This window comes from Rutilus rutilus (genome assembly GCF_951802725.1).
Source record: "Rutilus rutilus genome assembly, chromosome: 11".
Lineage (NCBI taxonomy): Eukaryota > Metazoa > Chordata > Actinopteri > Cypriniformes > Leuciscidae > Rutilus > Rutilus rutilus.
Genome location: NC_140216.1, coordinates 13444111 through 13471615, shown reverse-complemented (window position 1 = coordinate 13471615; position 27505 = coordinate 13444111). Strand labels below are relative to the sequence as shown.

The 27505-nt window shown below is 38.0% G+C and overlaps 3 protein-coding genes across 4 annotated transcripts in view; 1 reads left to right on the top strand and 2 right to left on the bottom strand.

The window, feature by feature from the left end:
• The window catches only part of glcci1a (glucocorticoid induced 1a), a 39150-nt gene extending 27074 nt beyond the window's left edge, over window positions 1–12076 (bottom strand). Inside the window, exon 1 of the mRNA XM_084424019.1 lies at window positions 11183–12076. Coding sequence (XP_084280145.1) covers window positions 11183–11621 — 439 coding nt within the window. The 5' untranslated portion in view covers window positions 11622–12076. The remainder of the gene's footprint in view (window positions 1–11182) is intronic.
• Window positions 12077–14063: 1987 nt separating this feature from the next.
• umad1 (UBAP1-MVB12-associated (UMA) domain containing 1) lies at window positions 14064–25631 on the bottom strand. Of its 2 annotated transcripts, none has more exons than XM_084424020.1 (4): window positions 25510–25616; window positions 25128–25255; window positions 20388–20473; window positions 14064–14993 (listed from the first exon to the last, which is right to left on the bottom strand). In XM_084424020.1, the coding sequence occupies exons 2-4, from the start codon at window positions 25204–25206 to the stop codon at window positions 14715–14717; spliced, it is 444 nt and encodes a 147-aa protein (XP_084280146.1). In that variant the 5' UTR covers window positions 25207–25255; window positions 25510–25616; the 3' UTR covers window positions 14064–14714. The 2 variants fall into 2 exon arrangements, with proteins under 2 accessions (XP_084280146.1, XP_084280147.1); XM_084424021.1 differs by having other exon boundaries at window positions 14581–14993; window positions 25583–25631.
• A 706-nt stretch (window positions 25632–26337) lies between these two features.
• On the top strand, window positions 26338–27505 carry rpa3 (replication protein A3). Its single transcript, XM_084422593.1, has 4 exons — window positions 26338–26567; window positions 26854–26928; window positions 27023–27131; window positions 27216–27505. The coding sequence occupies exons 1-4, from the start codon at window positions 26469–26471 to the stop codon at window positions 27296–27298; spliced, it is 366 nt and encodes a 121-aa protein (XP_084278719.1). The 5' UTR covers window positions 26338–26468; the 3' UTR covers window positions 27299–27505.

Sequence of the window (27505 nt, the reverse complement as noted above, 5' to 3'; positions counted from 1 at the left end):
AATGTTAACAAATACAACTTTTGATTTGAATAATGTATTAGTAAATGTTGAAATTAACATTAACAAAGATTAATAAATGCTGTAGAAGTGCAGTTCATATTAGTTCATGTTAACTAATGCTAACAAATGAAACCTTACTGCAAAGTGTTATCAAATTATTGTTCATTTTAAGTTCATGAAACCTTATAGTAAAGTGTGTTAGTAAGTAATAATTAGGATTCTGCACTATTTCTTGGTCACTAATCAAATTTGTGGCATTGACCATTCAAACTTTGTACAGACGGTCAGATGTTATACTTCTATTGAAGCTTAATGCTCTTTGGATCATCCCAAATTATGCTTGAGAACATGATCATCAGATTTTACACAAACTTTGATAAAATAATTTGCAATTTAAAAAGTATTTAAAAAATTTGCAGTAACAATCTCTGAATATTCATAATGTAAGGTCAACAATAAACAGGGCTTTTTGCAATGCTTTTTTTTATAGGCTGGGTGGCAATGGACCATTTTCACATTTCCAGGGTTTTCAGAAGCGCAAATCATCATACTTGGGAACAGGCACGTGCAGAGGGGGGGGCGTTGGGTGCTCGAGCACCTGCCCCTTTGCCCCTTGGTGCCCAAAGTGCCCTTTTGTCAAGGCAAAATTTCCTCTCCTTTTTTGTAATTAAAGGCCCTTTTGTGGATGCCTGCCCAACCTAACTATTAGTAAAATTAATAAATAATAATTTAGCCGTAAATGAAATGATCCACATGATGACCTTTCACCTGACGAACTCATCCGGAACGATTCCTCACGCTGCACGCACATTCTTTAATTTCGCGCGGCTACACGCACTACCAGAAGATATCTTAAAATCTGCGGCTGCTGGTAAGTGGCGTTTCATTTTCAGCGAAGTGATTTTGATGTTTGTTTACTTATTATTATTATTTTACAAGGACGATGTGAAGAGAGCATGCAGAGATGTTGTTTATATTGCAGTGTGTAGGCTGTAGAAGTAACTGTTTTCCTGAATGCCATCAAGAAAACCGAGACTGATTTCATAACAGGTCAATAAACAAATAGTTAAAATTAAGTCACTTACATTTTAGACGCAATGACTGTTTTTGTTCTGTTTCAGCAGCGAAAATAGTTCCAAACAAATATCACCGCAGAATCATCGCGCATCTCACAGCAACACTTGCATTACTGAATGATTCAGCATTTTGAACGAATCGGTTGAGTCAAAGATTCAATTACCCATTCATAAACTGCCTCATTCTGAATAAATCAGCCGATTGAACGAATCATTTGAATGAATGACTCAATGACTCGCTCATTAAAACGGTCGCCTGCCGCCTCCTACTGGCGGTTTAGTTTCATAAAGTATCATCTTTTCAACATTCCTTATTTTTTTATATTCAAAAATATTTAAAATAATATAATTTAATACAGTTATAATTTTTCAATGTAAATTATTTAATGTGATTGGTAACTATAATATAATAACTATAATATATTGATCAAATTTAAGAATTTGAAATGAATGTTGGAGCATACATTTAATAAAATTAGGGGAAAGATGCCCTTTATAAAAGATACAAAAAATTAGAGATTTCAAACAGTGATGTAATGAAACATTGACAATTTAAGTTTGAAGGGAGAAAAGCCTCTGTTTAGGCTATTAAGGAAATGTAATTTTGCCGAAAGAAGAACTTTTATTGTATATAAATGTTCATTTTAAATCAGCCTACTTCAGTGTGATATGTTACCATACTATCATGCTTAACACTAAGAATTTGAATAATTGTAATGTGATGATCAGATGCAGATATCTAAATCAAAGAATATGGGCGGTTTGCAGGTGGATTATTTATTTTTAACAGTGGATTCGGGCAGATTCGGGTGACTCAAAGTGCACCAGATTAATGAATTTATCTTTAAAATGTACAAAATTTTCTTACGGGGGGGCATGCCCCCGGACCCCCCTAGAGGTACCAAGCTCCACCCACAAAAATGATGTGGGAAACACATTAGGCTATATGATGATCTACAAAAAAATACACATTTTATTATCTTATTATTAAAATACATTATTAGGATTTTACCACCTCCGCCTCATTTTAAGCCAGGAAAAACACAGCCCCATTTAAAGCCTTGTTCCGTGTGCCCCCCTTTTATACTTTGAGCACCTGCCCCTCCAGAGGTCTCTGCACGGCCCTGCTTGGGAAAACTTCTAAAGCGGTGAATGGGAGATGACAGCAAATATAATTTTTGTATTTGCATTTGCTATTAAAGCAAAATAAAAAATAAAATGTTTCCACAACTTTCCAAAGAGAGATTGATTACAGCTGTCAGAAGAGAGAAAGATGTCAATTTTGTCATCACTCCCTTGGCCATTGTATTAATAGTTTACAGCTGTCAAGGTGTATTAATAAAAACAAAACCGAGAATACAAGTTGCAAACAAAGAGGAAAAACAACTTCAGCTAGGCCTATATCTGTACAACATGGTAGAAATGTGGTTGAAAGCCACTGTACTAAAAGTAAATGTGCTAAAAGAAGGAACAGTCTTCTCTGATGATGCTGCAAAATGTTCTATGGTGCAAAATCACTTGTATTCCAGAAATAGTCCTTAATTAATAATTAATGCAAATAAGAACTGAAGTCAGGGCAAGAAGCAAGTCAGTCTCCAATTTAATGTTGAAACACCCAAAGCCAGAGATATTTTCACACTGAACTAGGCTATATATATAGCAGATTGAAAACCATAATCAGATATTGATCTACCATCTACAGAATTACCATTATATTACTGATAATTGTTTGGTACCTCAACGCTCAAAGATTTCAAATAAACACACCAAACCATCATGTGTAAAAAACATGCATTGGGCGATACTCCTCATCGTAAAATCGTCCTATCATCAACGTGTGAGATCGCTGATACACTAGATATTTGTCGGGTTGGGGGTGGGTGCTTTCTTTTTTACTTAGGCTCATTAATTTGATCATTCATTTACTTGTTTATTTACTCATTCGTTTAATCATTTACTTACTTTTATCACAAGAAAATGACGTGAACAAAATCATTTTGTAAGCCAAGAAGTAGTAGTTGGTGATAGAGAAAAAAATGTCACGTCGCAATATTGGAAACATTTCAGTTTTACACCATGAAGGTGAGTCAGTGGATAATCACACAAGCAATATGCAAACTTTGTGCAAAAGATAAGTCGGCAAAGGAGTCCCAAACCCCAGTCAATTATTCACTACAGAAAATGAAATTAAAAATTGACAGAGCTTTCTTCATCAAACACAGAGAGATGAATCTACTTCAACATATGCTGATAAGATAACGGTATATAACGGTCTAACTTTATTTTCTTAATATTTATCTTGTGGCACATGCGTTAGTGAATTTTTTTTAAAGATAATTATTTTGTGTTTAACAAGTTTGTGTTTGAAATAAAGCTGCTCTTAATTTTCATTGATGACTGATTATTGCAGTGTTCGGACCTATTAGATTGGTGTTACATAATTTTAATTATATAATTAATTGTATAATAGACCTACATGTTTTTAAATCCTTTTCAATGAGGAGTAAGCTAATTTATCTAAGCTTTTATTATCACATAGCATCGGTGTGATTCACTATGAAATTATGGCGGAGCAAATGAATTGTGATATTAATTTAATAATAATAGTAGCCTAACAATAATAATCATAATAATGATTTAGTACATTAATTGGAAATGCCAAATCCTCTTGATATCGTCGATAGCTGATGCTTTCGACGATATCTCTGGCTTTCTTCGACACAAGATATCAACATCTATCTGCACAACCCTACATTACATTGGTGTTACATTTGTAAACTATTGTGAACAAGTCATGCTGTTCATACAACAATTTCACACCACAACACTCACTGTAGAGCACGACAAAATGGTAAACATCCCTGAATTGCTGTGGGGTTTCTTTTGATATATGTCCTGTACTTAAAATAAACAAGAAAACATTGCATTGCATTTTGCTATAAATAATATGTTATACATGATTGTTAGCCTTTCAGGACATTACAATTACGTGCTAGTTCTTTTTGGCACAGATACATTACAAAGGTCAACATGGGAAATAGATAGTAGCTAGGCCCTATATCCTTCACCTTTTGCTATTTTCACGTACTGTAATCAATTTCAAATAAGTCTATCATATGTTGTTGTAGAGAAGAGAAGTGAGAGAAAGTGTGTTTTTTTGTGATTATGTCATAATGCTGCTCTCAGGCCTGTTATCACACATCCACCCAGAAGCTGCACTTCAACAGCACTCTAATGCTCACATATATGAACACAAAGTCACGGCCAAAAATACAGCTGTCTTAGAGAACAAGACAAAAACGTACTAAGCACAACAGAAGTACCCGAATGTATTTCTCCGATACATTAACTCCAGTGTTTCCCATTAATTATGTAGATTCTGGCAGCCCGCAATAATCTAATCTGTCCTGCCACATTTTCACAATGAACCGAAAATATTTTTCAACTTCACCTAATATCATATAAGGTCTCCAACAATGTGTTTTGCGCCATTGCGCCAGAGCTCCTATTCCATTGTCTGTTTGACGGGCTCGTTCATTTCACGTCAGTGAGGTTTTAACAAGACTCACTTGTCAGAATATGCAAAATGGAAATGCTTGTGGGACTTTTACAGATAAGGATATAACCTAAAATGTAAGTTATGCGCTGAGGAAAGCACCAGCATCTGTCAAAGCAGCACGACAGGGAAAAACGCGGTAATAGCTTGCATTCGTTTGAAGCTCTTATAAATATAAAGCATTTGTAAGACTGGAAAAACTGGAAGAGAGAGCTACTCTCTGACAGAACAAACATTTGAGCTCACTCTTGTTAAGTTAGCATCACCATTTGAGACGTAAAGTCTCACCTCAGAATACATCTCTTCCCCCACTCCCCCTCTCTCAAGCTGAGATCACATGAAAATCACTCAAAAATCCATTTAATGTGAATAATTATCTTTGAGTATTATATGTTTGATATCACTTGAAATGTCTCAGTGCGACTGGTACAAAAGTCTCATTCCCAAACAAGTAAAACAAAAGGTAATAATGTTTTTAAGAGTTTAGAGATAACTGGCACACAAAGGAAAGTGGTCTCTAGGCAAATGGTCTCCTACTCCCAAAAGGTGTCAACTCTGAATGTAATTTCCCATTGTTAGCAGATGTTTCCATGTGAAAGAAGTTTCTGTCTATATAATGAAATGCAACTAGAGGATCAGCACGATTCTGTACCTTAGATCAGCCCGTGATGCGGAGAGCCGCCGGGACTCTCAGCATCATGTATTTCCTAATATCGGGTTCGCATCTCTTCTCTTTATTCCAGAGCATTTTGAACTGATTATCTTTGAATTGATTATGTAATTGGCATGAGACATTTACCTGACATAATAAATTATAAACATTTGATTTTATTCTATGGACTCTGGCATTATTTTCAATAAAGAGTTAAAAAAAAAAGAATAGTCAAACATTTGCTCACTTTTAATGATGCACAGATATAATTAAAACCTTTTCATTTATGGAGTCTGATGAAATAACGAGAAAATACATATGAGAAAATGTATTGCATTTAATCAAAAATACTTTGTCATGAGAAAAGACAGTAACACGCAGAGAAGCTGACCGGATGCCTCCATTGGGCCGATTGAGCGCGGGCTTACACATTCTTATGTTTTGGACAACTTAAATCATGTACCTTTAGCGCAGCTTCCGCTTCAGCTTCCGCTTGTCTTCCGCTATTTTCCATATGCGTTTTGTCCATTAGAATTTTGCTAATGTAAAGCGGCGTGACTGGCTGATGGTTTCCGAGCACAGCGTGCAGACGCGACTAATCGAAAATCAAATTCGTTGTCGATTATTTTCATTATCAATAGTAATCGATTTTAGCGATTAGTATTTGCAGCCCTAGTCTGTTATGCTGAGTCCACTCAGTTCACAGTGAATCCAGCGAACTACATCTATGCATGTGCTGAGAGTTTAGCACGCATTTGGGAACAGTTAGCTCACCCAGAAATGAAAATTATACCACAATTTACTCACCCTCAAGCCATCATAAGTGTATATGACATTCTTTTTTCAGCCATACACATTATATCCTGGCTCTTTTATCATGGAAGTGAATGGTACCAGATTTTGAAGCCCCAAAAAGCACATCCATCCATCATAATACAAGTAATCCATATAAGACTCCAGCGTGTTAATAAAAGCCTTCTGAAGAGAAGCGATGCATTTTAGTAAGAAAAATTTCCATATTCATAACTTTATTATCTATAATCACTGGCTTCCGCTAACAGTCATACGCAAGTCGAGTTTCACTAGATTTGTAATAAGAGGCAATTCAATTGTAAACCTGTTTTCACAGAAACTCCAGATTTTCACTAAAATTAAAGCTAAATGGTTTAGCCCAGGAGTCACCAACCCGTCGATCGCGGTCGACAAGTCGATCTTGGAAGCATTTTAAGTCGATCGCGAAGAGTTTTCAAATCAGAGGAAAAAAAAAAACAATATTTTTATTCATTATTATTTATTAATTTAAAATGCACCATGTGTGAGCCTATTGTGTGTAGTAAATGGTGTCAAGGGGAGAGAGAGGGGTATATCTGTCCAATCAAATAGCCTATAGTTTACATATAATGTCTGTAAAACAACCGCTGACTTAAGCCTTGTTTATACTTTCGCCTGGCACCGCAGCGCGAGCCTCCGCTGACTGCGCGCGCACCTCCCCAAACAGACGAGGCATTTATACTTGACGCAACTGTTTTAGACTGAAAACCAGACCATACAACTGATTTAGACTGAAAACCAGACCATACAACTGATTTAGACGCGCAAACTGGGTGCCGGTGTGATGAGATATACTAATATCCGTCTGCTCGGGCAGATTCGGCTCAAAGTCGTGCATCTTCGGATGCGCGCGCGCTGTTACAATGACGTCATTTTTGCCGCGCGCGCACCTCCGCAAATGTTGAATTATAGTTGACAGTTTGTATAGTTATATACTATTTGTATAGTTAAATAAATATTTTGCTAGTGACTAACAGGCAACAAAGAATGTCAAAGTAGAACTACATTGTGGCCTTGGTTTTTCATAATTTTATGCAAGTGGTAGTAGATCTTGGTTTACATTTGGACTTTGGATGTGATCTTAGGCTTGAAAAGGTTGGTGACCACTGGTTTAGCCCATCTCATACAAGTATCTTGGGGATAATAATAATGATAATAATAATAATAATTGATGAGGGGTCCGCCCCCTATAGTCTCTTTAAAATCCTGTGGGAAACACTGAACTCAGTCTACACTCGCAGTACATCAAATGAATAGTGCTTAACATGACACTGAATTATAAGAGCTCAGAGACAGCATGTCTGAAACAAGAGTTTCACTTCTAAAAATATCTGACTGTTCATTTAACTCATGATAAAACGCTCAAGAATTCAAGGCCACAGAATCTTTGATGATTTCTGTAATAAAAAACAACAACTGTATGCTAGACAAAATTTCTGTCAGTAGGTAGCTGATATGACATCAAGCAGTGTCAGCAGTGTGACACGATATACTTCATTTCAACTATTTGAACTAAAAGTATTTTGAATTGGCTGTATAGAAAGCTGGGATATGATACAGTGTTTTAACATTAACAATCACACACAACGTTTAAATTAAATGCACTTTCCTTTAAATAAATACATACAAGATTAACTTAAAATCTGGATGCTGAATATTACAAATTAATAATAATATCCATATGATGTCCAACTTTGTGCAGTAATACACATTACAAATTGCTTACTATAATAATAAAAACAATGTCTAGTTAATTAATATTATATTTGTCATTTTTTTGTTATTTACAAATCTATTAATAAGCAAATATAGCCTATGTTTTTTTGCACACTGCAGAAAAATACAGTGAGAATTTCAAACTGAAATTCAAACTTCAAATGGCAGAAGATGCTTTCCAATGCTTGTTCAATGTCTAAACCAAAGTTTTCTTTCTTGGCTAAAACAAACATTTAAAGGTCCCATGGCATGAAAATTTCACTTTATGAGGTTTTTTTAACATTAATATGAGTTCCCCTAGCCTGCCTATGGTCCCCCAGTGGCTAGAAATTGTGATAGGTGGTGTAAATCAAACCCTGGGTATCCTGCTTCGCCTTTGAGAAAATGAAAGCTCAGACGGGCGAATCTGGAATCTTCCCCTTATGTCGTCATAAGGGGAAAGGTTACCTCCCCTTTCTCTGCTTTGCCCGCAAAGAGAATTTGGCCGCCCATGAGAAAATGAGCTACGCGAGCGCGATATTGGTTTTTCCTCGAGAGACATCATGGCTTGCAAACGAGCAAAGCATGGCAGTTGCTCAGTGTTTGGATGTACAAATGAACACAAAAGTATTTTTTTAGTTCCTTCATCTGAGCCTCTGAAGAACCAGTGGGTTATGTGAATTTCTGATGTGTAATTGTTCAAGTTCAGACAGATAATCTTTCTCTCAAAATCATTCAATACTGTTTATGCATCAGTAAATCAAGCCAGTGACTAAACGATCAACTTCACGTAATTTCTCTTAGTAGGATGAAAATAATCTTATTTAAACTGTGATTAAAACATATACAGAAAGCGATCAAAGAACAATCCCTTTCCAATCGCCCAAGCTGTGAATCACACAGCGCGAGTTTATCTGGACACTTTCCAAAACTCGTTATGAAATCAATGACGCTGTTACACTGCACAACGAAGCTCTTACTGTATTTAAATGATTTCATCATGTTTGCATTGGTGAAATCATTAGTGGGGGAGCAGAAACTGCGTTGCAATGATAAGATCTTCATTCACGCGATCAACAGACTGTCATCTGCTCAATGCTCATCACTGCAACCTTTTATGTGATGGGAATAGATCGAAATACTTTAAAAACTTCTCACGATTCATTCATCTCGATAGCTGTAATAGTAAAAACGTATAATAGCTGTAATAGTAAAAGTTTTCGAGAGAGTTCCACATGTAATGCTAGCTATTTCATATGAAGCATGTCAGCCAATCACAGCAGTGAGGGTTTACTGAAGTCTCACAGCAGACACGCCCCTTAATACAGAGCGTTCAAATCAGAGGCTAAAATCAGGCTAGGAAAATGCATTTTATTTCTAAATTATGACAATTTTTGATCTAAAAAAAATACATACTGACATTATAAGGGCACCCCAGGAAACATTATAAAATATTAAAATAATCCATGCCATGGGACCTTTAAAAAGACTTTAGAGCTCCTTGTAGAGATGGGTCATTCATGAATGATTTGTTCATTGTGTCTGTCACGTGACAAATGAATGAAGAACTTGGAAGGTACAGTAATTATTTATGTTCCTCATAAATTATATTTGGCTGCATTATAATGATTTCCTAATTCGGAATATGATCAAGATTGCGTAGGTGGACGTGTTCAGGTATTTTGTCCGTTGAAAATATAACATTTAACGCCACTTAAATGAACAAAATGACTTCAATAAAGATCCGTTCATTTTGATGAACGAGACTGAACGAGAGATTCAGTAAAATGATCCAATCCTCCCATCACTAGCTCCTTCCTGAATTTAACATATTTCCATATGATAACAGACAGATAACCTTTCATCAGCCAGGCAAATATTTAAGATTCTCCTTACAATATAATCAAAAAAGGTGGACATTACATTAACCTGTATCTCTGATACAAAGCCTCAGCAGAAGGAATGCCTTACCACAAACACCAATTCATAATCAATGATTAAAATAATGTCAAGTGATTCATGATGATTAATGTCAACAAAAATGATTGCATACTGTAACCACAATCTCCATCCATATGCATTGGCCTCAGAAAGTATTTGGACTCACTAACTCTCTGAATATGATATCACTGTAAAAGCATATAAATTGTATTTGGTTTGATATTTTGTTAATGCAATGGATTAAAAAACAAATGTGAATTAAACATCCAAATCACTGATCTCTATCATAGATCAGTGGTAGAAATATATTTTGGAGCCACTGTAGCATCATTACTGTTAAATCTTTTTTTAATGACAATGGTGGCTTATACCAAGTTACCATAGGTTTAAAGTTAGTAGTGTCGTAAATATGTAGGCCTAAATATGAAGACTGAAAATGCAGTAGGCCTACTGGGAATGAATGGACATTTGACATGTTATTTATCCTAAATATACAGGCAACACGTCGAGTCGTTAAATACGGTTTTAGGTGCTCAATTTGCAACATTTAGGTTTCATAATAATGTGTTATGAAGCAGAACAGCAGGGTTGAGGTTGTGTGTTAGTGACGAGGCCCCCTGTGTGGCCTTCACACACACACACACACACACACACACACTCAACCTCCAATTACCCACGTAATTCTTTCCATCCCTGCCCGATAAACAACAGCGAATTAACTACAACCATGAGAAAGACATGCAAGCTCATTCATTCACGACTGGGTACACAGAAAGAACGCAATAGTGGTAGCAGCTAGTTATGCGTGTGTTTATGAAGCTACAGATCGCTAGCTTTAGCAGGAGCTGAACCAGTGCGGGCAGTGTCTCTAAACCTAGCGAGTTCACTACATAGACGGCTTTTCTGGGAATCACAGGGGGCGTGTACACGGGACGCATTCTTGCAGAAGACAGAAACAGAATGGAACCGAACGCAGCGTTTCAAAAAACGCGTATGACACAACGGGAAAAACGTTCGTGTTCGCGATATACGATGACTGTCTAGGCAACTCACTAGGTTTTAAATCACAGCCATGGTCATGATGCATAAACACCCTGATTATGCACATTAGTATATATTAACGCTTTAAACGCATTTGGTTTCGATCTTAAATAAATAAGCAGATTTAGTTAATAGGGTTAAATGTATTTTAAATATGTATTCACTGTAATATATCTAATACTCTTATTAAAGCTGTCATATCTGTGTTATGCATATGCGTTCCTGGTTTTATAGTGCTATAGTGACAGTTTTATGTGAATAATGGATGTTGTCTTCATATACAGTACATAATAAACACCCTGACCCAATTAAACGACTTCAGCAGCAGCGTATGTGAAGATGCTAAAATGAATGGCAGTAAATTAAGCAGGATTTGGGCCTGTTGTTTACCTCTCAGGACAGGTGAATGAGGGCAGCGCTCGGGTGAGCTCCTGTGGTCCGGAGGAGAGCGCCTCTGCCGCGGGATCAGCCGACCGTCCAGCGAGCCGTTTCCTGCCGGACTGGCGAGCGTCGGGCTGTCGGAACTGGAGCTGCTGTGCTGGGCTGCTGCGGTCGGTTCTGTGTTGCTTCCGACTGAGATGGAGGAGGAGGAGGAGGAGGAGGAGGAGAAGGAGGACGCGGGAGGGCGGGTCGGGCTGTGCTGCTGATTTCCACGCAGGAGCTGGTAGGGCACCGTGGCGCGAATGGGCTGCAACCGGCTAGTGTTGCCGGCGGAGGAGGATGATGATGATGATGATGCTGCTGCTGAAGAGGAGGAGGAGGAGGTGTTGATGGGGGACCCGTCATTGCCGCGCTTGACCCGAGCCGAGTGCACAGGTGATGCTGACATGACTGAACCTAACTATGTGGTAGTTTTACTAAAAAAAATACGCTAATACATTCCTTCCCAAGTCTTCATTAGCTAAACTCACGTCATTAATTAAACTTCTTATTAAACGTCTTTTAACAGTTAAAAAAGCAGAAGCTTATTTTAATGTTGGTGAATGCGCAGCCTCAGCTTGTCGGTTAGTGTGCTGAAATTGTAGCAATGTAACGTTAGCTTCCCTGAACGAAGTTTTTGTCCTTTAGTCATGCAGATGATTGGATGACGCTAACTTGTCCTTAAAATGTGTCAGGGGTTCATCCTAGTCTGGAAAACTAAAAAAAGTTGACGCTGAAGAAATGTTATCCCGACTGTCGTGTGTCTCTGCACCCCTCTTTGCCTTGTGTTACTCCAAATGACAGGCACTTCAGCGGCAGTCATCGAGACGTGTGGGCGGGAGCGTCCGGCGCTCTTACGACCTCTGATTGGTGCATCGCAAGATCAAAATAAAAAATGATTGGTTTGGCGAAAATGATGGACTCAGAAGGAGCCAATTGACTCATTGTGGTTGAGAACGTTTGCGATTCTGTCTTGCTATTGGTTGAGTCTGTAAACTGACAGACTAATCTAATGGTACAAAGTACAAACATTAATACTAGATAACACAGATGGTGTAACGGACTTAACGGTAAGCAATGCAAAGAGCATTAGAAGACATACGAGAGACCGGGGCTCTAAATGTAATTTATTAAATGTATTAATTAATTAATTTTAGCTCTAAGGTTGAGCAGTATACTCAGGATAAGTTTCCCCAATAAATGTCAAATTGGGGCAAGTTGTCACATTTTAAATGTCATTTATTACATTTGTTAATTGAAATGTCATTTATTCAATTCAGTAATTTCAAATGTTTTTGGACAAAACAGTGATGTGACATTTTTGTTAACATTTAAATGTTTTGCCTTTTCTGGAATAGTTGTTTTACCTATAAGTACACAGTAAAATGTATATCATGTTTGTGCTAAATAATATTTGCAAGATATGTACATACAAAACAGCAAATTGCAACAAAACAATGTAATCAAATACGATTTTAATTAAACGGTGTCATTACATTCCGCTCATGCTCAGAATTTAGCATAAACATCATGTGGGATCAGAATCAATGAGGAATTCTGTTCCAGATATGAATCAATAAGGAATCCATAGTTAAGGTGACATTAAAGTGACATTACATTATTTTACAGACATTTTAAAGGGCAAAGACAGCACAATGCAAACTTTGATTACTTCAGTACAGTGTTTTGAAAAGGACAGGTCCGTGACTGATAAATTAGGAGGAACCTTAGATGAAATAACTGCATCTGACCATTCAAATCAAAGACCAAAAAAAAGAAAAGAAAAAGTATATATATATATATATATATAATAAACAAAAGTGAGATTTGATGTGATATCAAGCAAATAAACTATCAAGTAAAGTACAGAGGATGTAAAGGAGACACAGCTAAACCTGAGTGCATTGTGTACATAGCAGCACGCACTATAAAACCCATTCATTAACCAAAATTCAGATGAAAGGGGGAAAAAACAGATCAACAACTATGTGGCCTGTTCAAACAGAACCGTAAATCCTATTAAAATCCATGTGCATGTTTTTGCAATCAAACAATGTTCAGAATACATATCTGCTTCCCAAAATGGAGCAAAACTTAAAACCCTCATGCATTAAAACCAAACAACAACAGTAGATGTATGCAATGTTCACACCCCCCCCAAAAAATATGTTTATAATGAGCACTGCAATGTCCGTCTCTCAATTTTAAGTGCAATTCTTTCACTTAAGGTCATGTGTGTAATTTTTGTGTTGTAAAAATCCCAACTTAATATGCAGACACAACTACAAGTAAGCAAAATTCTAATTATAAAGACAAAATACTTCAAGGCACTCATGTGGTGAAAGTAAAAAGCCAAAACGAGTAGATCTACACTTTTATTTGGAGGTTTTTAATGATTAAGCCCAGTTAATTAAAGGCTTTTTACTTTCACCATGTGAGTGCCTTGGAGTATGTCGTCTTTATAGTTTGATCCAATGAGCACCAGTGGCTACGTAAAGACTACCGTGTAGCACTCTCTGCTTTTGTTGTTTTATAAGCTTTATTACTGATTCCCCTGAAGTGTAAACACCATCAAAACACTGTTTGCATCCAAAACAGCACAGCACAGCAACACTGACACAACCAATGGCGTCAGTTAACGGCGGCACTATCTGTTTGGTTGACCGGTAGCAGACAGAGGAGTGTTTTTGCTACACCTTTAAGGTTTATGGGTACTCACTGTAGTTACAGCAAATATAGTGGACTAGCCAAAAGGTCATTATGATTGTCATTTTTAATATTTATATGTATTTTAAAAATATAATTTATTTTTCCATTAAATACTTATATTTGTTATCCAATTATTTATTTTAGATATGTTTAAAGAATTACATTGCTGAGTGACAGATTACTATAAAATCATTCTTTCTATATATCATGACTGGTTTAAGTGAACGATCTGGAAGAAAACTTCTTGAAACCGGTTCCATAAATTACAGTAAGTCTTTGCAGAACTAAGAAAAAACTGAGGAAGGCCAACGCAGACTGCGATGTCTGAAACATCAAACAACCGAATGCAACTACTAAGAAACATAACAGTTTCGAAACTATTTCAGCATATCATCTTATGCTACAGGACCCCAGAGTCAAAATGCTAAATTGCACAAAATTTACACCCGTAAAATTGAAACAAACTACATTTGAAAAATGTAAAGCCATATGTCATCTTATAAATACTCATCTACTGTTTTTAAATGAGGCGGTAACACTCATCTCACACAATCAAGTGTAAGATCCTGAGAGACTGTAAACCATCTTGATGCGAACTTCACTAACTTATTTAAACTAAATGGACAATATGTTCGTTTGAGTCCAACACCCTATTAGTCAGTGACCGATTTTTTTTTTCAGCTAACTGGAACTAGATCTTCATTTATTTAAGAGGCAAGCGGTTAAGGAGAATCTTGACAACCAAAGGCTCATAGTTCATCACGTGTTAGTGATATGACTGATGGGCTGAGAGTCACGGCTCACAAAGCACAGAGTTCTCCAAGGAGAAGTCATAACGAAAGTTGGCTAGTTTGTCATTTATGTCATGAGGCAAGGTGATATCTGTTACAAAGGGCAGCCCTGCCTGCATGGCAAGGATGTGTGGTGCTAAAGTGAACGGTATATCGCCTAGAAGTTCAGGGAGAGCAGGGGTGGGGTCCACACCGTGCGTTTCTGAGGACATCTTAGCAGATGTGGGCTGAGAGGAAGGCTGAGCAGTCTCTGCAAATCCTCTGTTCCCGGCACTGGATGGCTGAACAAAAAGAAAGAAAATCCACAGTGAAAACTGAGAAACCTGAGCTGTTGAAGAGCAGTACTGTTATTATGTTCATCACAGCATGTGTGACTCAACTATAGTACCATTTACCAGACTGTGAGCTGTGCCACTGCGAGCAGGTGTTTAGCTCTTTAAATCCTCATCAATGCTGAATGCTCAAGGTCAGCTGATATAATACATCAGGTATCAGTCCATTTAGCATTATTTGTTATTAGTAAGACTGACTGCAATGAGTCAGGAAATGTGCCTCTCATTATTACCCCCAAAAAGAGAGAGCCTGCAGCCACATAGCTGAGAAATCTGGTCTCATATGAGCCGGATGATTCATTACAGCCCTGAAACATCACGATGAAGGAAATCACATGTTGTACCACAACTAGAGCTGAACGCCAGTCTGACACAACTAATGATGCACAGATGTGCAGCACATTTAAACCTGTTTGTAAATAGAAGTGAATTATTTTCATCAAGACAAACAATTCTCATTCAACTACACTACTGTGAGATTTTTCTTTTTTTTTTAAAGAACTTAAAACTATTATTTAGCAAGGACATATTAAATGAATCAAAAGTGCCAGTAAACACTTTTATATTGTTACAAAAGATTTCAATTTTTAAATGCTAGTCTTTTGAACTTTCTATTCATCAAAGAATCCAAAAAAAAAATATGTATCACGGTTTTGTATCACACTGAAGACTGGAGTAATGATGCTGAAAATTCAACTTTGCCATCACAGGAATAGATTACATTTGAAAATATATTCAAATAGAAAACAGATCTTTTGTATTTTACTGTATTTTTTATCAAATAAATGCAGCCTTGGAGAGCATAAATGACTTTGAAAATGTCAAAGAAAATTCTAAAATATATAATAGTTTGGGTGTAGTGGTGTATTATAACATAATCAGCTCTAATACACCAGTAAGAGACACTGTCAATCCTGTGCATTATCAAGTAAGGTCAAATGTGAAACTAAATGCTCAAAAATGTGTTAATTTGTCAATGATTAAATGAGCAAAGCTTTCTTAAGCTGCAGGTAAACAGGATCTGTTTGTCTTAATTGTGGAGGTGGTTTCTTACTTTTCCTGTTTGTCTTATATGAGTGCCAAACACATGTCAGACAGGGAATGATGATCTATTAATGTCAGTTTTTTACTGTAACATGAGACTGTAACAATACATAGAGGGAGAAGCAAAAACACTTAACAACTAACTGAACTAAATAAGGTGGAAATCTTAACTTCCATACGAATGAAAGTGGATGGTGATCGAAAGCTGACTAAAAAGCACAGTAAAAGCAGTCCATATGATTTGCACTAAAATCCAAGTCTCCTGAAACCACATGATAGCTCTGTGTGAGAAACAGCCGAAAATTTGTTTCACTCAAAATTGAATCTTCTCCTTGGAAATATTGGTCTCTATTCATACTCATTGTAAGGAAAAGAGTAGCTTGGATATTCTTTCAAGGAAAAAACTAAATCATACCAGTTTTGATAGACACAAGGTAAGTAACTGATTAGAATTCTCAGCTTGTCCTTTAATCATCTGAATGAGGTTTCTGAATAGCAGCTTTGTGTAGCTCATAACACACGTCTTGTGGTCCGACTGAGTCACAGAACTGCTAATTCAACTCTCTGGTCATTTCTGAGGTTGTGCTTTCGTGGCATTTAACAGCTTTTCTATGAAGTGTCATTCTGTTCCTGTCAATGTTTCGCATGTAGTGTCAATTAATTTTCCCCTAAAAGTCTGCATCAAGCGTGAAAAGCATTCCCTATTGTAGCGTATAACCAAGTGAAACAGAATTTTTTTTTTTTTAAATGTACGGCTGGACCTTTTGGATTTTGTCCATCGGGAACTGATTAGATCCTTGTTAATTGCTGTGATCTCATGTTAGCAACAGGTTGCTGGAGAAGAGGGATTATTGTCCCAGTGCACACGTCATCAGAGACAAGATGTTACAAGAGGGAGAGGAATGTTTTTATTAAAGATTAATTAAAAAAATAATAATATGATGTGCAATATATGGTGGTCCCTCTTTTTAAGAAGGGGGACCGGAGGGTGTGCTCCAACTATAGGGGGAATCACACTTCTCAGCCTCCCTGGGAAAGTCTATGCCAGGGTACTGGCCGATAGTAGAACCTCGGATTCAGGAGGAACAGTGTGGTTTTCGTCCCGGTCGTGGAACACTGGACCAGCTCTATATCCTCTCCAGGGTGCTGGAGGGTTCATGGGAGTTTGCCCAACCAATCCACATGTGCTTTGTGGATTTGGAGAAGGCATTCGACTGTGTCCCTCGCGGCATCTTGTGGAGGGTGCTCTGGGAGTATGGGGTTCGGGGCCCTTTGCTAAGGGCTATCCGGTCCCTGTCCGGAGCAGGAGCTTGGTTCGCATTGCAGGCAGTATGTCAGACTTGTTCCCGGTGCATGCTGGACTCCGGCAGGGCTGCCCTTTGTCGCCGGTTCTGTTCATAATTTTTATGGACAGAATTTCTAGGCGCAGCCAGGGGCCGGAGGGTGTCAGGTTTGGGGACCACACGATTTCATCTCTGCTCTTTGCGAATGATGTTGTCGTGTTGGCCCCATCAGACCAGGACCTCCAGCATGCACTGGGACGGTTTGCAGCCGAGTGTGAAGCGGCTGGGATGAGAATCAGCACCTCCAAATCCAAGGCCATGGTTCTCAGTCGGAAAAGGGTGGTTTGCCCGCTTCAGGTTGGTGGAGAGTTCCTGCCTCAAGTGGAGGAGTTCAAGTATCTTGGGGTCTTGTTCACGAGTGAGGGAAGGATGGAACGGGAGATTGACAGACGGATCAGTGCAGCTTCTGCAGTAATGCAGTCGCTGTACCGGTCTGTCGTGGTGAAGGCGGCTCGATTTACCGGTCAATCTACGTTCCTACTCTCACCTATGGTCATGAGCTGTGGGTCATGACCGAAAGGACAAGATCCCGGATACAGTTGGCCGAAATGAGCTTTCTCCGCAGGGTGGCTAGGCGATCCCTTAGAGATAGGGTGAGAAGCTCGGTCACTCGGGAGAAGCTCAGAGTAGAGCCGCTGCTCCTCCACATCGAGAGGGGCCAGCTGAGGTGGCTCAGGCATCTTTTCCAGATGCCTCCTGGATGCCTTCCTGGGAAGGTGTTCCGAGCGCGTCCCACCGGGACGAGACCCCAGGGAAGACCTAGGACACGCTGGAGGGACTATGTCTCCCGGCTGGCCTGGGAATGCCTCGGTGTCCCCCCAGAAGAGCTGGAGGAAGTGTCTAGGGAGAGGGAAGTCTGAGCATCCCTGCTTAGACTGCTGCCCCTGTGACCCGGCCCCGGATAAGCGGAAGAAGATGGATGGATGGAAGGATTTCATTGTGACTAACATTAAAGGGTTAGTTCACCCAAAAAAGAAAATTCTGTCAACAATTACTCACTCTCATGTCGTTTACAAACCCATAAGACTTTCGTTCATCTTCGGTGCACAAATGAAGATATTTTTGATGAAATCTGAGAATCTAGAGTCCATTCACCCAAATCTCGGACGGTTCAAAATGTTCATAAAGAGCTTGTAAAAGTAATCCATATTAATCGGGTGGTTTAATTGATCAGCGAACTTACACAGTGCACTCAAATATAGTAAACGGAAGCTCAACTCTACTTTCTTGACGCATGAGAACAAACCTCATACAAATATCTTCATTTGTGCATCGATGATTAATGAAAGTCTTATGGGATTGTAACGATATGAGAGTGAGTAAATAATGACAGAATTTTCATTTCTGGGTGAACTAAACCTTTAAAGCAGGGGTGTCGAACCTCGGTCCTGGAGGGCCACTGTCCTGCAGAGTTTTGCTCCAACATGCCTCAACACACCAGCCTGGAAGTTTCTAGTATGCCTAGTAAGACCTTGATAATCAGGCTCAGGTGTGTTTAATTGGGGTTGAGGAACTAAACTAAACTCTGCTTTAAATCATTGTGCTGTTTTTGTGATCATGTGACCTCTTTGGAACTTCTAATTCTTTGGAAACTCACATATCAAACTACACACACTGTCAGGCCTCTTTGACAGCTGACGATTTTCATGTGGTTTTTCCATTATTTTGCCCACGTGATTGTAAAACGCACTTATCCTGTCCACAAGTCAACTCCAATAACTGACTCTAGGCTTTGGGATTTTGTGAAAGCCTCTCATATTCAATGAGAAAGAGTGAGACTGAGCGTCTTTCATTAGCCATATGTCTCCAGGCGGTGCTGGAACAGATTTGCTGAATGGTAGCGGCACATGTTGGCGCTGTTCAAGTCCTGCCACCTGGCACCTGTCACACACCCGCTCGGCCAGCGCAACTCAAGGGGATCTTTCTCTCTTCAGTGCTGTTGCGCGTCCAGCACACAGCATATGGAAATCACGCCGGCCCACTAACACAGACGACTCTATGAGTGATCCTTAAGATTTAATTAGGATCATACTGAAAACGTAGCATACTCTGTGTTTACTGATACTCAGCTCTAAGCAAAGAATGTTTTGATGTTTTATCATCCGCCAGGTCAAACTCGTAAGTTGGATCACTTAAAAAAAAAAGTAACAGCACACCTTTCCTCAACAAGCATGTACATCATCAAGTCTTTATACAGCTCTTTTCCAATAAACACATCTTAAAGGTGCGGTGACACTAGTGAAAGTTTGTCAGCAAAAAAGTCCACTGTTAATAGTGTATCGATCAAAGTGACACAAAAGTCACTTTAGAAATGAGCAGCTTTCTGTTGTTCAACTAAATTAAACCTGTTGCAAATCTTCCTGTGGAAATTTTTCTCCCTCACGGGAAATTCCAGGATTCCTAATAAAATGACTGAATTTTGCCCATGTAAATAACGGTAAATGTGACTGCACTTTGAATTTTGTCTATATGATTCTGACTTGTGATGTGCACTACATTTACAGTCTTCTGCTATGTGATAGATTTATGTGACGAATGGACTAAAATTTAAGTTGTTATTCACTGATAAGCTTGCCCACCAGTGAACTGTTAACCAGTGAACCTCTGGGACTGGACCAATGAGTCAGTGAGTTGTTCAATCTTTTGAGCCTACACTTTCAATAATCCCGCTGATCCAGTTCACAGCCGTTTCAACAGCAATTTGTAACTGTTTTGTTTTGGAAAATTGGTGGGTAATTGGAATTCATTTTTACATGTTTGTATTATCTGCTTACGCCCTACTAATGCTTTTCCATACGAATCACAAATTCATACAAAGTCTTACATTAATAGCTCACTGGATGGGAAGATTATAAATGAATGATGACTTAGCCTAAATTTTGTTAGAAGTTTGTTGTCATACCATCATTAAGTATATGTAATTATGGATCACTCTACTAAGTGAAACAAAACACACCTTAGATGGTTGTACTATTACATTTGTTGCAGGCTGCTCAATGTTCATGGATTGAATCTTCTGTCGCCGGTCCTCGGCAGTTTCACCTGAAAGGCAAAGAATAAACACAATGAATACTTTTAAAATCAATCACAGAAGAAAGGCATAGCGATTCCCAATGCCAGTCATAGACGCTTTACGGCAACGGCTTGATTTTCAAAAAGAATAATAACTTTTCCTCCACGGCCAGGACGTACTTACAGCCACAATCAACGGTGTTACTTAAGAGTAACCTGCAACACCTTGAAACCATAACTAGACTGAATGCTGTGTAACATAAAAAGGCATTCCCCATGCAAGACCCGTTCGCATCATTACATCTTTTTCCTGTCTGAAGTTGCAGATGGTGTAATTCCTGCTTGAAAATGAAACCCAGCCTCTATCTGTTGCTCCTGAAAATAACACAACTGAATGTCTTGGTGATCGTCTGCTCACCTCTGGGGCCTTCACACACACCACGGCTCCTCCCTGTGTCATTAACACCTTCACAACACCTCCACAAATAACTCCCTCTGAGATGGTGTCCATTGTTTAAGTTCAGGGAAAAAGCTTGTATGACTTGCGTTTAAAGGGGCGTTCACACTGACAGCGATATAATCACCAGAGGTCACCACTAGGTCTTGGTGTTAGTGTGCAAGTCACTGTACCTCCTGGACTGCAGTTTCCAACTGCATCATGACGTGGGTCACATTCTCTGCTTTCATTTGTTTTGCACGGGAAATGCTCTCTGTTCCTCATTTAGTCTCAAACTGCCATCTCCAAACGACAATGAATTATTTGCTGCGAAACACTGTAAGAGTGAATTTCTTATAAGACCTTCCCTATACCAACCAAATACCTATTTTGGTATTGCACCAAAATATATGTTTTAACCAAAACCTCAATTCAAGTTTCATTTCCCTAATGGTTTGATGTTTTAGCTGAAAATCAAAACTGAAAGTAAAGTTTTGGTAATTGAACTCTGGTTTGATTGCCGTTAAGGTGTTCTGAACATTTTGTTGTGTTCTCAGGTTATAAATTAAGGTGTAGAAAAGCTTTTCCACAGTGAGCTGATTCTTGACATTTCAGCCAGAGAAATTTTACATATTGCAACCTGACGCTGAAGGCTGAAAGAGTCAAAACATAAATTGTCTATTACTGTATTAAAATAGAGTTTGAGAGCATTGTGACAGTCTGCTTTCCTGTTGTTCTTTTTTTAAGGTCTTCTTGTGTGTTTTTAGTCATGCACCTGTTTTTTCTTGTTTGTTTTTTTGTAGTCAATGAGTCAGTCATTGGAGAAATGCATAATTTGAGAAGCGCTAATTAAACAGCATTGTTTCAATCAATGATTTCGGCTGAAACCGGAAAAAAAGCATTTTTTTTGGTAGCCAAAATTTTGGTGCATCACTACCAGACCTGATCCGTTTATGACCAGATGTTAAACACATGCTCTTCTGGAATGTATAAAGACCCAAATCAATTTTATTCAGCTTTAATAGCTAATACGGAAAAGCAAACTGTAGCACAAGGACACAATTAGTGTGAAAGGATGAAAGAGCACAATTATTGAATTAATTCACTGGAAGCCTTTACATTACACAAGCATCTAAAATCAAAAAAAAAAAAAAAAAGTAGAACACTACTCAGTGCTATTGGCTGGATAACTTCAGCTGTAATACAGCCAGTCGCTTACAGCAGTGAATCAATATTAACACCAAGATTGATAACTATAACTCAAAGTAAAAAATAAAATAAAAATAGCACCCACACCACAATCGTTACGGTACGATAACAACGATCTCGCTTTAATCACTTTCAGATCGATTTCTTTCAGGCTGGTGACCAATAAAAACATTGACAGCCAATCAAATCCATTTGTCTTTAAAGCGTGTGTTCTGGGTGTAGTGTTCTCAGGTGCTTGAACGTTATTATCTCTTGGTGCGGATTGTGGAGCCCAAGATGTTTATCGCTTGTTATAGCATTTGTTCTTTCTGTGAATGAGCATTTAATATTATATTATATAATATTATATTAAATATTTATTAGAATAAATATTAATTCAGTGGAAACAATTACAAAACTCAACATTTTGCTTGTACTGTCCTTGTTCCAAAAATCATGGCGACGGACGGATATAGGTTTACGTTTCTCGCAGCCACCGCGCTAGCCATTCATTTTAATCGAAGGAGACGTAGGCATGTTATCCAAGCATTAATGGCAAGGAAAACCCCTTATACTGGGATATGAGGTGTTTCTGGGAGGTTATACCCCACAAATGAGGTGTTTCTGGGAGGTTATAGTACGTGGAATTCTTTCGTCTTTTATGAGTTTAATAAAGAACTTGTCTTCTGTCCAAACATACCATGCCCTCTTTAAAGAATGATGTGACTTTAACCAGATGAACTGTAAATGCAAAAAAAAAAAAAACATTGTTTCCATTGCAGTTTTGCAAAATATTCATTTTTCGAATTGCCTGAAAAACCGAGCGTAAAATTATTATTATTTTTTTTTAAATATATGGGAGTTTTTGCGAAATTGACGCGTATTGCCTGTATTTTCAATTGGTGCAATTTGAAGGGTATGGAAACGCAGCCAAAGCTGAAACAATCTGCAACAAAGCGATATATAAATAAAGGTGAGTTGACATGGAACATAAACTGATCCTTTGCTAAACTCCTACTGTTTGCCATTTTACAAATCATATATCAAATTATGGTCTCATTTGCACTTCAAAGTCAAAGCAAGGAATTTCTTTCCCCAAGAGAAGTGGATCTGTGGCACAGATAAATAATGCAATGTAAAGTAAGCCTATATCGTGTCCCTTATGTGCTGTCAGCAATCAGCATGTTACTGCAGCCGCATACGCAAGTTCCTTGGGCCTGTTTTAGTGTGCTGGAGGTGAACCGAATGAGAGGCCGCTCACTGCAGAGTCAATGAATGGAGCATGACGTACAGATCCCCTTCCATGTAATCTGGGCGTAATGAGTGGATCTAGAAGGTCCAACCACACCCTAACCCTACCCATAACGATATCCTTCCACCCATTAGATCAACAGAGGTGGAGCTGGACTAGGTCAAGCTCCACCCATGATGTCTAGAGAGGGGGAGCCGGACGTCATTTGGCTCTGCAGTGAGCACTACTTCATATGAACCGCTCACACTCAGCAGGAGTTATGTGCAGTGCATTACATCAATGACATGATAGACTAATTGTCAATTGCGATTCCATTCATACAGGAAAAATGATCAGAAATTTCAGCTAGTCAATTATAACAGAACCATATTTAGTGCTCCAAACCAAATCGACAAGTGTGTTCTGCTGCTGTGTGAAGGTAGTGGACATGTGTTAGTCCCGTCAGCCTGGCGAACCCCTTTAGTCTAGTTCCAGGTTGTACCAGAGCACTTCAATGTAGTCCAGTAATCATGCTTGTGTTGAGTTAATCTACAATTCTACCCTAAAGTACTAAGACTGGTTCACATGAAGCAAGCTGCACTCTGGACCGGATTAATTTCATAATGTTACATCACGTACCGTTTGTGTTCCAGTTGCCAAGCACACTCCTTAAACCCATAATGAAGAGTGAATGAAAGAGGTTTCAAAAATCAAAATAGACATTGGGTAATGTACTTTGTTTCAAAATGAACCTAAAATGCTGCTGAAGATTATGACTCAGAAATCAATAGAACAATAATATATTTATAATCAGTTTGGAATAAACACTGAGACTTTGCTTTAAAAATAATAATAATTTATACATCCCAGAACCGAACACAGTCAATATGAAATCAAAAACTGAGCCTATTTACTTATATAATCCTGTAGGCCATGCGGCCTTGCCAATAGTGCAAATAGTAGCCTATAATTTAATACCAGTTACCATTATTTTCATAAGAGTTAAGCGACAAGCTTCACATAAATGTTAACTTCAAATTAAAAGCATCACTCTCCTATTGTGAGATTCTCTGTTTATTTCCAAAACATTCTCACAGTATGGTTAGCCTAAAATTGGAGAACCAGCATAGTTTGCCAAACATCCATTTATCCTCAAATATTCAGCAGTAATTTTCCATTCCCTGGTTACCAATATTTCCTCGAACTACATGAGCACATGGTGTGAGCTATTCAAATCTGGCTCAAGCCCTCAGTAAACATATCCTGCTTTTTATGAAGCAAGGTCCCTTTGACCTACATTCCCTCTAATACAGTAAAATGTATGCTGGGAGGCATGAAAACATAAAACCTTATTACTGCAAGTTGCAACTAGCACAACAAAAGGTATGCTATGTAATTTCATTGTATTAACTGTCGAGGCTGTGGCACCTGTATCCACTCCAGGTACAGGAAATGGTGATCCACAGAGGTACAGAGAACCCCAAATACATGTCCTGATTGATTGCTACTTCATATTAAGGAAAAAACGTCAATGAGACTAAATAGAATTGTTTTAACTATTACTATTGATGAACTACATTCACATTGAATGTGAGGATTGAACTATACTGCCCTCTTGTGGTGGATAGGAATTAACCAAACAACGTCTGTATTTATAGTTTCTTAACAATATTTTGGATGGTCACACGGACAGGCAGATAGATTGATAAACGGGCAGATAGACTGATAAACAGATAGATAGATATCACTTTATTATTCAACTAAAATAATAAAACAAAATCTAAACAATCAGAAATGTGCTCCTAAAATAAAATGATCAAATGACTTACCAATGATGACAAATCCATCAGTTTCCCTCTCAGAAGATTTTTTGGCTCCGTCATTCTTGAATCCGAAAAACTTCAACATCTTGTGTGTCTGTGTTGAAAATCAGTCACTCCTCAGCACACGTGATATGCTGGTATGAAGCAGATTTCGAAATCAATCGAGTGTAACAAGTGTAATTTTCTTTTTCTGTATGCATTCAAAATTAATGTGATCTATATAAAGTCACAACGTGAAGTCAATGAAAACTGTGCTGCCGCTTTGTTTTTCCTAGAAAGCTCAAGAAACAAGCAAGTTAGCAAGCGTTGCTATACTACATTTCTGCTGAAGTACAGTGAACAATAAAAAGAACAATCTTTTTGAGATTTGAGTGAAATACTGTCTTACTTAAAATCATATGAGTATAATATTTCAGTTTTGTTGTGGTAAAAGCGAGCTACTCGACTGAAGTTTTGTTTACCAATCCTTCCCACGCCGTGTCCATCTGCTTTTTCGCTCCGTGTGAAAACAAAAAAGAAGCTTTTGCGTATCACTCTTAACAATGCGTTTCCAAAAGAACTTCCAACAGTTCTTCAAGCTCACGTAGTAAAGCATCAATAATGTATCTGTAAATATTTACAAGCATGTCCCTTACTAACAACTGTGAATATACGCTTATTATGTGTGTGCTTATTAAAATAACCATGTGCGTGTGATTTCTGTGGGGAGAGAGTGTTGTTCACTTGAGAATTATTCTCTGTAAATATGAAAAAAGTTTATTTTGATAGACAGAGAATACAATCAAATTTGGCTTTTATCATAAATCTATTTCTAATGATGGAAAATACCATATGATTAAACAAAAATGGACTAAAGGAAAACCAAACGTATTGTTATTTTATGTAGAAATTAATTATTATAGCCCTAGTGAGTAACTTATTGGTTAGAAAAATTAGTAAAACATGACGCACTAGGTTTCTGTGAAGCTTTTAAGTAATGACGATATTGTACAATTTCTTACATTTTTTCCTTTTTTTTCTTCTTTTTTCCTCAAACTGTTATACTGCATTTTGATATGTAAATGGTTATTGTCATGTTCAATGAAGTAATTTGACAGGCAATACATTAAAAATAAATAAATAATAATAATAATCAAAAGAATGAGCGGAAATGATTCGGACTTACCACAACTAGGAACTATAGTTAACAGGCTATTTGTGTCGAGCGTTTTTCTCTGACGCACCGGAAACGTGGTCATCTGGGGGAAAAAATACGTCACTTGATCCGAGTTTTCCCGCGGTTCTGTTTGGCTCGACTGAAGTCATATTGGGTTTTATTTCTTGTGTGGTTTGCCGTAAACATACGCAATGTCAGGCGTTTATGAGTCCCCGAAGCCCAGAATCAATACGTCGATGTTGTCTCAATACATCAATCGACCAGTCTGCTTCATTGGACGCTTGGAAACGGTATTGACCTAATATTCACTTATATTCATGTCCTGCATAATGAAAATTTTATCATTTATTTATTCCGCAATGAGCCATCTAACGTTAGCTGTATAATGAAAATCAAGCGCGAATGATGCGTGGTATAAGTGTTATGATACGGTCTAGTGTATTTGAGTAGTTTTCAATAACTGCAAGACGAGCTTATTAGGGCGAATTTTTCCACGCATTGCAAAATAAAAACGTATTGAAAGAGTGTGAGTTCTGTCTAGCGTGTGAACATGACAGTATGGTTGTGTATTGACAGGTCCATCCATCAGGAAAGGCTCTTACTCTTTCAGATGGAGAAGGAAAGACTGCATCAGTGGAGCTCAATGATCCTGTGAGTGATCAGTTCAGCAGCAGCATATGATGCACCTCTCTGTATGATGTTGGCATTTATTAAAAAGGTCATATTTCCCCCTCGTCCTGTTTAGCTGGATGAAGAGCTGAGTGGGATTGTTGAGGTTATTGGAATGGTGTCCAACAAAGGAACAATCATGGCTGTTTCACATACCCAGTATCGTGAGGACAAAGTCTCTTTCGGTATAATTTGTTATATTGATTATGATAGTTCTATTGTCCGTGTCATTTGCACTTGGATGTAAAAGATTTCCTCTTGCTTTGCAGATCTGGAGCTGTACAACGAAAGCCTGAAAGTCCTTCATGACTATCCCCAGTATTACCCGTTTGAGGTGTCATTAAGCGGTTAAACAGCACTTTTATTTTCATTTTACAGTTTTTGTATAATTGGATATTTACCGTTTGTCCAGTTTTTGTTACTTGAAATAAAACTTATATAAAACTGTTGTTCACATTATTTAATTAATGAAGACTTCTACAGCTGTACATTGACAAAATAATTCTGGAAGTTATTTACAACAAAATATTAGGTAAGTAAAATAAAAGTTTGTACCATT